The sequence below is a fragment of the Poecilia mexicana genome, unplaced genomic scaffold (assembly GCF_051168715.1).
Source record: "Poecilia mexicana isolate PSO_F unplaced genomic scaffold, ASM5116871v1 scaffold_20, whole genome shotgun sequence".
Lineage (NCBI taxonomy): Eukaryota > Metazoa > Chordata > Actinopteri > Cyprinodontiformes > Poeciliidae > Poecilia > Poecilia mexicana.
Window position 1 is genome coordinate 12,641,731 of NW_028263389.1, and position 11,927 is coordinate 12,653,657.

General features: G+C 35.9%; 1 protein-coding gene across 1 annotated transcript; it reads left to right on the top strand.

The window, feature by feature from the left end:
• Positions 1-8,697: 8,697 nt before the first annotated feature.
• On the top strand, positions 8,698-9,815 carry LOC106934272 (cystatin-A1-like). The gene is made up of 3 exons (XM_015014056.2): positions 8,698-8,804; positions 8,884-8,985; positions 9,491-9,815. The coding sequence occupies exons 1-3, from the start codon at positions 8,727-8,729 to the stop codon at positions 9,629-9,631; spliced, it is 321 nt and encodes a 106-aa protein (XP_014869542.2). The 5' UTR covers positions 8,698-8,726; the 3' UTR covers positions 9,632-9,815.
• Positions 9,816-11,927: the final 2,112 nt, after the last annotated feature.

The window sequence follows — 11,927 nt, forward strand, 5'->3', positions numbered from 1 at the left end:
TCACTAAAACCCATCAGGAAACAACAAATCAAAAATTGTTGTTTTGCCTTTTTTAGGATAATGGCAAAAGATATGAAATTACTTATTCTCACCTTGATGACAGTTTTTATATATGTCACTTTTCATGTAAAAGACCGCTTTGAATTCCTTGTAATTCTTCCCCGTTTCTTTCATCACGTTGAGCAGCGTTGAGAATATTGAAAAACACAAACCTTAAACACTGACTGAAAATGTTTACCTGTAAGGTTTGAAGAATGAATGAAGTGAATGAATCTCACCTGATCACAAATGACATGAACTGTGGCAGTAGAAAAGTTCACGTTGGTCCAGATTATAACTGGGTCAATTGGGATACATGGGGCAACTTTGCCGGTGTTAGCCATTCTGATGATATCTTCTGGTTTTAGCAAAGAATCAAAAGCTTCATTGTGTCTGAAATGCTTAAAATCAGACTGACACCAGTTGAGTTTTGAATCTTTTTATACTCCCAACTTCCAGTGCGCCGCCGTGAAGGTGACTCTACTTCAAGATGGGAGGAGCTTTTCATTTCTGGTAATGTGCCAACAATGAAAAACCCTTGATTTCTGCAGCAAAATGCTGCAGGTTGATTTTTAACTGACTCAAAGAAGAAAGTTCATTTATCAGGTTTTCCAGCTCCTTCTTGTCCCTCAAAGTATTTTAAGACTGTTGTCCCATTTTGTTGATCAGAAACAGTGCATCTATATGAGCCATCTTGCTGTTTTTTAGTCATTACAAGGCTCGATTATTAATTAAGCGTGACAGAGTGTTTTCAGTTTCTGCTCAGAGACTCAGGAATGATGTACCAATGCACATCAGAAAGGCTTCATCATGTAATTCAAAAACACCGTTGTTGTCTCTGGTCTTCAGACAAGAATGAGATTCTCACTGTGATTTTAGTTGTTAAATACTATATATGCACCCCTGCATTGTATCATGTTGCTGCTGCTTGCATTCTCACTGAAGCCAGAAAGATAGAGCACATCACCCCAGTTCTAAAGTCCTAACACTGGCTCCCTGTAGCTCAGAGAATAGACTTTAAAAAACTCTTGTTAGTTTATAAACCAATTCACAGCTTAGCACCACAATGCATTAAAGATCTGCTGTTGTCTTATCAACCTTCCATACCTCTCAGGTCTTCTGGTTCTGGTCTGCTCTGCATCACCAGAACCAGGACCAAACATGGAGAAGCAGCAGTCAGCGTCTGTGCACCACAAATCTGGAACATTCTTCCAGAAAACTGCAAAACAGCCAAAACACTGAGTTCCTTTAAATCTAGACTAAAAACCCTTTAAGACTAAAAACCCACCTGTTTAGAGTTGCTTTTGAAACATAAAGGAAACATTGCCCAACATATTTAATGTGTATGATTTTGGTGATGGCACCCACCAAAATGTAATGTTTGTTCAATTGTTGACTGTATGGTGTTTTCTTTAAAGCTTTCTCATTTTACATCATTATTTTGCAAAGCACCTTGAACCGCCTTGCTGCTGAACTGGTTGAACTAGTTTGAACTCCTCCCTTAAAACTGGTAGAGTTCCAGAGAAATGGCTGGTTTAGCAAGATTGGCCTGATGTATTCCACATGCACTGGCAGATCATGTGTCAGTCATGTATTTTCCTTTCTCAACCAACAACATGTTCATCAGCTGCCAACAGAGGCAGATGTGAAACAAAAAATGACCTGGGAGTTCTTGACAGACTGGCACTATCACCCACTTTGCTGGAATGTTTGTAAGGAAAATCGGCCAGAGTGCATATTTCCCCACAGACCTTTGATATGTTTACTTCAAGCTAGATCTCTATTTTTTTGTGATGCTAAGCCATTCAGTGATTTATGAACTAGCAACAGCATTTTAAAGTATATTCTCTGAGCTACAGGGAGCCAGTGTCAGGACTTTAGAAATAGGGTGATGATGTGCTCTATCTTCCTGGTGTTACAGGAGCAGAAAACCTCTGATTTGCCACTAGGTTTGCAGCACGTCACCATTAGATAACTGTGAATCTGTAGTCAGAGACAACAATTTACATATGAGTTTTGTAATTTTAGACTTTTTTCAGTCTTTCATAAATACAAACCAACAGTCACTGCAAAACAGATTGTACTTCAGATTCTTAAGTACAACTACACACATTGGATATGGTTCTTATTATTTCACGATAACATGTCCTGGAGAACACAATCTGTTGTTGACAAGCACTGCTGCTCCACTTCGTTTTCTTTTCCTCGAGTAACTAATCCTGCCACCGTGTGTCAGTAAAACACATAATACTGCATTCCAGATACTCTAAGTCCTTGTCAGTGCTTGGACATCATCCGATTTGTTAGCCAATGATCTCACGTTGCCCATATTGATCAATGGCAGGAATGGTTTCGAACATTAACTCATCTGGGAGTTGTAGCTTCAGTGGAGGTATTACTTCAGCTTTTGTAGTATTGATCATCTGCTCCCGATTGTAAGCCAGCTTGTTACTGTGGCTACACATAAAAAAGAAATTACAAAAATTAAGAAAACTTTGCAAAAATCCTTCAGGCTGCACAGCATCCAAAACTAGAGGAAATAATAGTCCAAAAAATTTATATTTTTCTTCCAAAAATGAAGAATTGAAGTTTTAGAAAAGAAAAATCAGAATGTAAGCAACAGAACTAGTGCAGGTGCAAAATGCTGCAGGTTGATTTTTAGCTGACATAAGGAAGAAAGTTCAGTTTCCAGGTTTTCCTGGCAGCTTTTTCTTGTCTCTCAAAGTATTTTAGGAGTGTTGTCCCATTTTATTTATCAGAAACAGTGGGAAACACTTTATTTGACGTGGTGTGCATAAGACTGACATGACACTGTCATATACATGACATAACACCTGTCATGAACATGGAGTCTTTATGAATGTCTATGACTGTTGTCATGAAGTGTCATTCGGAAAATTATGACACTTTTAATGCAACGTTGCTTTAAAAGTTGCATTAAAAGTGTCATTATTTACCAAATAATTCAAAGTTTTTTTTACACATTTTTACCAGACATCCCAGTGATATTGGAGGGATCGTTTCTTTCTATTCTTTCCCTAACGCGGAAAACCTCTGATTCGCCAGTAGGGGGCAGCACGTCACAATTATTTCTTCAAAGTTAAACTTCAACGTAGTCTGGTCCTCCACCTGCTGCTCTACCGAGACCTGTCGGACCGCGTGGAAGTGATGAAAGTAGAAGAACACAAGAAAGATGATCCACTTGTACCTTTTTAGTGCAGTGGAATTGACATGTTTCAATTGTATTTCTGTATCCTGTGCATGCTGACAAAATCCAATAAAAGTACTGCTTTCAGATTTTAACTCTCCAGCACTGGACATGAACTGAAATGTCACTGTAACTAAATGTTAATAAATGCAATAAATGCATAATGAAAGGCAATTCATTTGTTAAATTACTTCTATGAATTCAGTTTTTTGCAAAATTGAATTTTGATTCAGTTGATTAGAAACATTGTTGTATAAACATATCTAAAAAGAAAGATGCTGCAAGATGCCAAAGAAAACTATGAGCTTCACATCACCTTGTGCTTAATTACACATATTTGCTGCATTTACGCTGATGTCAAAGACACTGATGGATATTTTATCGAGAAATTAGACATTTTCAATTGACTAGAAATGGCTGTGTTCCCCTTTATGCTTTATCATGTGATAGTATGGCCCAAATAGAGCGGGAAACTCAAAAACTTAACAGCTGATGTTAAGAGACACCTTATTGAATCTGACTGAGCTTAATATATTTTACAAAGAAGAATCAGGGAAATATGAATTTATTATCTTGGTGTGCAACATTAAAATAAAAGAACTTCAAAAGACTTAACTGCTAAAAGGTTGAGCTGAAGAGGAGAAGATGACCCTGGGGTGTCAAACGTACGGCCCGCGGGCCGGAACCGGCCCGCCGAACGATTTAGTCCGGCCCGGGGCCTAAATGCATTATCATTATTCATGAAAAAACATATACTTCGTTTAATTGAAGATCTGCAGTTCCTATACTGTCCACGAGGGGCGCTGTGTTTTATTCAGAGCACACAACATGATGCAACACTGCAGCGGAACTAACAGCAGATGGCAGCACTGAGCTTCAGGTTGTGTAAACAAGTTCGATTCTATGCTTTACCAGCTTTTTACTTTGGCCCTGGCAACCTCATATTTCTCGTGCATGCTAACATACATACATGTTATGTATGTTATGCATGTTTTTCTATATGTATGCATTTTATGCATCAACAAATGTACTTAATCAAATGTCTGTTTAAAACAGCTGACACTTAAGATTTCAAATGTGTGAAACCAGATAATTTGTTCAAATTGCTTCCCAAATGTTGAAAATTGATTTTAAATCTTTTCTTAATTTTTGTCTGTTGTATTTTGGGATGCAGGACAGTGTTTTTAAGTTCCAAAAACTGTGAATAAATGTTTTGCAACATTGTACAATCACTGAGATCAGTTCTTATGCATAATGCACTTAAACAAATGCTTAACTGAGTAAAAGTATTGTTGAAATTGCAGATACCTTTCTTAAAAACTGAGATTATTCATAATATATTTTGTAAAAGTGAAATTCGTTTAGTCCACTTTTATTGGTTCTATTTAATCTTGCAATGAGTTTACTTGTGTGGCCCCCTGCAGATCAGATTAAGCTGTATGCGGCCCCTAAACCAAAATGAGTTTGACACCCCTGCGTCTAAACCATGTCAGCATTTGACATTTTTACAGAAGAAATTCTCTCTCATAAGCCAACTGTCAATATTTTGCTTCAATCTGATATTTATGGCAGAAAAACTGTCACACCCTACTTTTCTTTGGAAATATTTCCTGTGGGTGTATTTCAGTGGTAAACAACATAACAAACTTCTGTTACCAAAGAATGTGTTGGGCAACCATAACAGCTTCATGTGTTTTCACACATTAAGTAGCAGCAAATTTTTCCATAGTTTGGAATGCCATTTTATTACTTTAATACAATTACTACTATTAACTCTGCTGTGATCTAGTTTTGGGCATTTCATAGACTCAGCTTGAATGTCTAGAAGGAACTTTACCTGTAATTAACTCTCAATAACTTATATTACATGGGACAGTTAATATATTCAGGACTATCATCAAGCAAACTGTTGGCCATAGGACATACAGTGACTTTCATTTCATTATTTCTATTCAATATACATACATACATACATACATACATACATACATACATACATACATACATACATACATATGAATGAATTTAATTAATTCATAACTTTTATTTGTAGAGGTGAACCATTTATGACAAGTGTTATAAATGGGAAATAGTTAAATTGTAGCTCTCTTCCAGTCACACTGACAATTCAAAGTGCTTCACAATAGAGGCAGGAAAAAGGTTAAGAAACTTCTGAGCTTTTAGAAATTACAAGCCTTATAATATTACAGAACTAACCAGCTTTAATATTCACTGGCTTGTAGAAGATGCAACAAGCCTCAGATTTGAGCAGAAAACACGAAGAGGAGACAGGTGTAGCTGCAAAAGAAAAACAATAATGGGCCTGATTTGGTTTATATATTAATATTTAGGAGCTTTTTGAAATCAAGTATTGATCTATTTCCCCCTGGAAGATAGAGGTTCAACAAACAAAATAAAGCTTCAACACCATTCATCAGATAAACTCTTGCAAGCTTTTCTTAAATGAAGTCACAATTCAAAAAGCATCAACCAGAGGTCTTCATTAAGTGAACATCCTAGGACAGAGAAGAACCCAGGCCTACTGGTGGTGGTGGTCAGGAAATCCACCACCACTTGTCTGTTGGTGACAGACCCACTGATACATCTAGAGATTGAAATCTTTGTTATTTATGAATCAGCTAAAGATCAATCAGCAGTGGGAGTTGTTAATATGGGCCATGTGGGAAGTTGCCTGTAGGGCAGCATCATAAAAGTGGTGTTGATTGAGGAGAGATGAACTTGTTCTCCTGTCTGGTCACAATGTTTTAAAACTCAGTTCTGGTGAAACTGTTTAAATTTCTCACTGAAAAATGCTACAGTTCCAGAGAAATGGTCGGTTTAGCATTAAGTTATTCATAACGTTGACATCCTCTGCATGTGTTGGCAGGTCACCTGTCAGTCAGAGTGATTTTTTTTTTGTCACTACCAACAAAAGGTTCAACAGCTGCCGGTAGCTTGAAAAGCCATGTTGTTTTTCAGCCACTTGGAAAACAGTTCCTAACCAAATCTTAGCTTAACATGAGCACAAACATTTTCAACCCTACCAGAAAAAGGCGTTCACTAATCTTAGCTAACCAAAAACAGAACAGATGATGCTATTTTCTGTTCATTCATAGTAGTTTTCAAAATGACAAGGTGGCTAAGTAGTTTTGTCTACAAACTTATTTTACTAAAACCATCATGACTCTAAATAAAGCTAAAGGGCAAGACTTGATGTCTGCCTGTAACTCAGGTCAAAGTTCATCTTTGACCTGAGCGCAGTGCAAGAACCAGTGAGCCTATCACATCTCCCTGATGAGATCAGAGCTAAGCCCTTCTTGGGCGTTACTCAGTGCAGCAAAGAGCATTCCTGTGAATTTTGTTGGGATGCATCTTTAGTGAAGCTCTTTGGAACATCAGTCTTTGTGAATGTGTTTTATGAATACAATTTTACCTGATTACCTAATCTAAACTGTAATAATGCAGAGTGAGTAGTACAAATTGATGGATTTTGATGAGGGAATAACATTATAACATGATGAAAATTACAATACAAAAATCTTTGGTAAAAAAATGTTTCTAAACCTCTGGAATGTAACATCACAAATCAGCAGGCAGTCACTTTTTCAAGCTAGCAGCACCAACGATGCCCAGTCCGTTGCCTAGCAACCTCAGCTAATCCCAGCCTGAAGAGAAGGGTCTCCACAGCGCAATCCAGAGGGTGTAAGGTGAATCTCACAACTCATATTCACATTGTGTCGTTGTCTACAGAAAATATTTGCTGTTTTAGTGTAAATGAACAGCCAAACTCTTCAATTTTCACCAGAAGACATTGTCATGTATGCAGAGCCTCAGAATGGAAAGGATGATCACTGACAGAAAGGAATTAGCTTCTTTCAAAGTTGTACAGCCCATTCAGGCTGCATGGCTGAACATCGACAATTTTACTGCTGACATTCATAAATTTTGATAAAACAGTTTTAACTCTTACACCAAGATTTCCGCACTGCCAAATGGTATGGTGTGTATATTTGTAAAATATATACATTGTATAATGGTAAATCAAAGATTTTCTTTCCAAAATAGACAACATACAGTTCTTGATATTGAATTTTTACACACACTCTTTGCACTTAGCAAACTGAAAAAAAAAACCCAACAAAAGTTTGGAGTTTTACATTTAAAAGTATTTGTATTTTTCAACACTTTCTTCATCTGTCAAATTCGATCATTCAGAGATGTAGTTGTCAATACAAATATGCATCACTGGTCTAATCTAGTGCTGGCAACCATTACAGATCGAGAAGCCTAATTATAATTTAAAATGTTTACATTACACAATAAATTAGAAAATACTTCCTCCAGTTTCAGAGGGCAAATCCAGGATGTCACTCAGGACGACAGTGGAGCCATTATTGAAAGAAGTGTAATGTATGAGGGGCATTAAGATTATGAAGATGGTGATGATGATGATGATGAGAAAGGCTTTGGACTAAATATGTTACTTTGGGCATAACTAACAGATTATATGTCTTGGATAATGAAAGCAACTTAACAGCTGGAGATCAAGGGTTTGTGTTAGAAGTGGTGAATGAGGACCAATGGTACAAGTAAGAGACAAAGACCAAAATGAAACAGCATGGGAGTTTAACCTTGCTAGCAAGTGCCCCTTTTGGATCTGATTGCATCTCTGGTATCATTCCTAGGTTCAAGTTGTTCAGACCTAAAGATTGATTGATGACTGGTGTTTGTTTCAACAATTAAGCTGCAATGATAAGAAAAGTTTCTGCTGGCTAAGGATTTAAAGTACAGCAGTACAGTTTTATACAAATCATCACTGGTGGCACCCAGAAGAGATTTTGGTATTTATTTGATAAATAAAGAGAAACTGAAAATTTTCTTTAGCTAACTGCTATACATGAAACTTTGATCTGAGAACTGTAACAAACCCAACCATGTTGTTTTCTACTAATAGGGCTATCCTTGATATGTCTTACTTGGCAGGGCTGATTAGAGCACATTTTAGTTTGAAAAACTTTGCTATTGTGTTTTAAATGTTTAAGTGCTTAGAAATAGCTTATAATTTCAGATACTCTTTACATTTGAGGTAGCATTAGAAACTTCCCAGTCTGAATTCCCACTTCAAGTGGATTTTTGCTGCAATTTTAACTGGGAGCTCAGAAAATCAAAACTCAGAATGTGAAACTTGGGTTTAATTTAACAATTCAATAAGTGACATTGTCTTTGTACTACAAATTATTTATGAACTGTAGTTGGCAGCTTAACAAGCCTTTGTGCTAAAGCTTAATTAAATTTTAACTGGAAATTGGAAAACTGTAAAGGAAATGTTACAAAACTTGAAGAGCTCCACCCATGATGCTCAGGAACTACCTTCTAGTCTGTTTGCACACCTACAGTATAAATAAGCTTAGAAACAAACTGATGTTCAGCTTTTGTGCCTAATAGCAGAAGATACTTTTCTTCTCTGTTAAAAGCAGTAATGAGTGGAGGAACTAATCTCGGAGGATGGTCAGAGACCAAGCCCGCTGGTGGGGATTTTACTATGCTTACTAGTTGGGTGAGTTTCTTCATTGTTGAAAAATGTTTCCCTGCAAGCATTCTGTTCTAACATTTCTTTTTATGTGATTTTCCCACAGCTGCGGTACATTTCAGAGGAAACAACCAAGAGAAAGTTTAATGAATTCAAACCAATTGAATACAAGGAACAACTTGTGCACGGTAAAAACTATGTCATCAAGGTAATAACCAAGGATTTCTATTATACTATATTATTTAAGACCATGCAGTGTGAACAATATATTATATAGCTGCCATTTAATGACAGTGCAAAACATGTTTATCTGTGCTTTCTTTTGTTTTTGTTGGTTATTTGTTTACACAGCAACTTTACTGTACAGCATAATTCAGAAGACTGAATGTATTTAAAGAGGAAACTTTCTCTAAGATGTTTTATGATAATTAAATACATTTACTGTACCTTCAGCTGACTACAATCTAGTAGTAAGATATATTTGATTAAAACTAACATGAGATCAAAATATGTGAATCAAATAAACAGAAAGAAGGAAACTGTTAAGATTATCTGCATTGTAAGAAACAGACTGAAAGCTTTATTGTAAGAATTTATTTTACATAATGAGGATAAAACACTAAACATGATTCAAATAAATTTTGGCTGGAAACGTGCAACAATACATTTCCAATCCTGTTAAGAAAATTATTTCCTCTCTCTTCTCTCTGTAGGTTCAAGTGGGAGAAAACGATTACGTCCTCCTGCAGGTCTTCCAAAGCTTTCCGCTGGGGAACAAAGTTGAAACTAAATTTGAGGGAGTGCAGGATGACCACAAACGAGATGATCCTCTCAAACCGTTCAAGCCCTTCTAAAGTGAAAACTGCCTGATCCAGCTTCCTCCAGACGGCTGTTTCAAAGAAAAATGTCTTTGTATTATTATGAGCAAGATTACTACAACAATACTACAACAATATAATACAGGTTGAGTCAAATCTCTGTATTACTTGAGGATGTCAAATGTCATAAAATGGCTCAATAAATAAAATTTATGCAGAATATTTGTCTCTGGTGTTTGAATTCAAATTCAGTTCAAATTAAAAAAACATTTAGGAATCTGAAAGAGAAATTAAATGTTGTAACTCATATTCAGTAAGGTTGTTCAAAGAGTAGTCTGTATTACAAGAAATCTTGTTAAACACATTTCCCAAGGAAAAAAAAACCTACAATACAGTTAATTTATAACAATTAATAAATAAAACAGTGAAGAAGAAAATATTAAATGACGTTGAGAACCATTGTGTTACCATATATCACCAGACATTGTATCTATCAACCATCCAATTCAGACATTTCCCTTCATTTTGTTGATTCACGACTGTAGTTTTGAACTTTCTAGGTAAATAGTCTAAATCTTGAGGCCTTGAATTTTGTCCTAATATATGTTTTAATCTTCAGAGCTTCTTGTGAAGCAGCACAGTTTATTTAGTTATTTCATCTTTTCTAACTTCTGCTCAGTTCGAACCTTGGTGGAAGACGGAATCTCTAAGTGCTACGAAATCAGAAAAACTGTAAATCTTACTGATTTTTATCTTCCTAATCATAATATTAAAATAGTTCATGGGATGAAGTTTCTACTTACAATAACGGTTTGACCATGCTGCACAGATAATTTGAAAGTGCAGATTTAACACTATCAGAGTTAAAATAAACACTAATGCAGAGTTTATATTGTAACCACTGCTGCAGTGTTAAATTAACACTTTTGAAAGAGTCAAAATTCTTACTCCATTTGTGTTAAAAAATATTTTTCTGTGGTGTATAATATTAACATCAGAAGAGTTTTAGAAGTGCCCTAATTAGTATTAAAATCACAGATTAGACACAGTGATAAAGTAGTCTGTATTACAAGACTACTCTATCACTGAGATAGTTACCTTTTACTTTCCCATAGTGTTAAACTTAGAAAAATGACCGCTACTAGATATAAATATATATGGACAATATATCCTAAAATTGCCACTCCTGCTTACAATATACATCCACCAGTGCAACTGTTTCACAATCTAGAGGACATATAACCCAGAACTCCCATTTTACATTTTTTGATACAATGTACCTCATATAAACTTATCCGAAACAACACAGGCACCAGGCACAACACAGATGAGTGAATCTGTACCATAAGAAATCTCAAAATCAAAGGGCTCAAAGTATTTTAAGTCGCAAGGTCTAACAACTTACGACATGTGCATTCGATCAACAGCATTCAAATCCTGAAAGTGCTCCTCAAATGTTGCCTCAACATCTGATACCAGAAAATAAATACCATCTCTCAAATAGACAAACAAAAAATAATAGAAAACAGGGAGCTCATTGTCAAAATCTGAAAATATTTTTTCTGTGCCTGAGTGTAATGTGAAAAAAATTAAGAAGCTGGAATATTGCGTTTGGGGCATTGTGTAAAAATCTACAAATATTCCAGCAAATGTATAAAGAGTAATAAGAAAATGGTGTTGGTCAGATTCTTCCAGAAGCAGACTTGGTCTAGTAACCAGATGTTCAAGATTACACTAATGGTGTTAAAAGCATAGAAACTCTTTTAAGTGTGACGAGAATTAAAGATGTTTCATGCTCTAATGCAGCTGCCATTTAGTGATCACAGGGAACAAAACAGAACTAAAACTGTCATTTCTTTACATTTCAGATGATACATTAAGTACAGACACAGTGGTGGTGGTTTGAGGGGAGTGGTCATCCTTCTGGACCTATTACTATGTTTTGCATAAGCAGAGTATACGTGAATTGATGGATGGTTCTTTCTAGAATTTCCCAAAGTTACACTTTGGCCTATTGCTGGATCTGTAAAAACTGACTTAATTTAATCCTAATAATGTTTATCCGCTAGATGGCGATAAAGAGCAACTGAAATAATTTCCTCTGTGGAGTCTCAAGTTAACCACTGTAACAGCATCATTCATTTCACTCCACTCACTCATAATTAAACAAGGTTTCATGGATGCATGTAAAAATTAAATCTGCCAACTAATGTAAGCAAAGTGAATCCAAAGTAAAACACAACAAATCCTTAATAACTCAAATAAATCTGTTGAAACCTGGAGCTTTGCAAACTACAGTAAATAATGTCTCTTGGACAGTTTAGATTGTGCC

Excerpts from the sequence above, each read along its gene's own strand:
- LOC106934272 (XM_015014056.2), top strand. The coding sequence starts at position 8,727 with ATGAGTGGAGGAACTAATCTCGGAGGATGGTCAGAGACCAAGCCCGCT. Across the intron at positions 8,805-8,883 it reads TTACTATGCTTACTAGTTGG|CTGCGGTACATTTCAGAGGA; the intron begins GTGAGTTTCTTC and ends ATTTTCCCACAG. Across the intron at positions 8,986-9,490 it reads GTAAAAACTATGTCATCAAG|GTTCAAGTGGGAGAAAACGA; the intron begins GTAATAACCAAG and ends TTCTCTCTGTAG.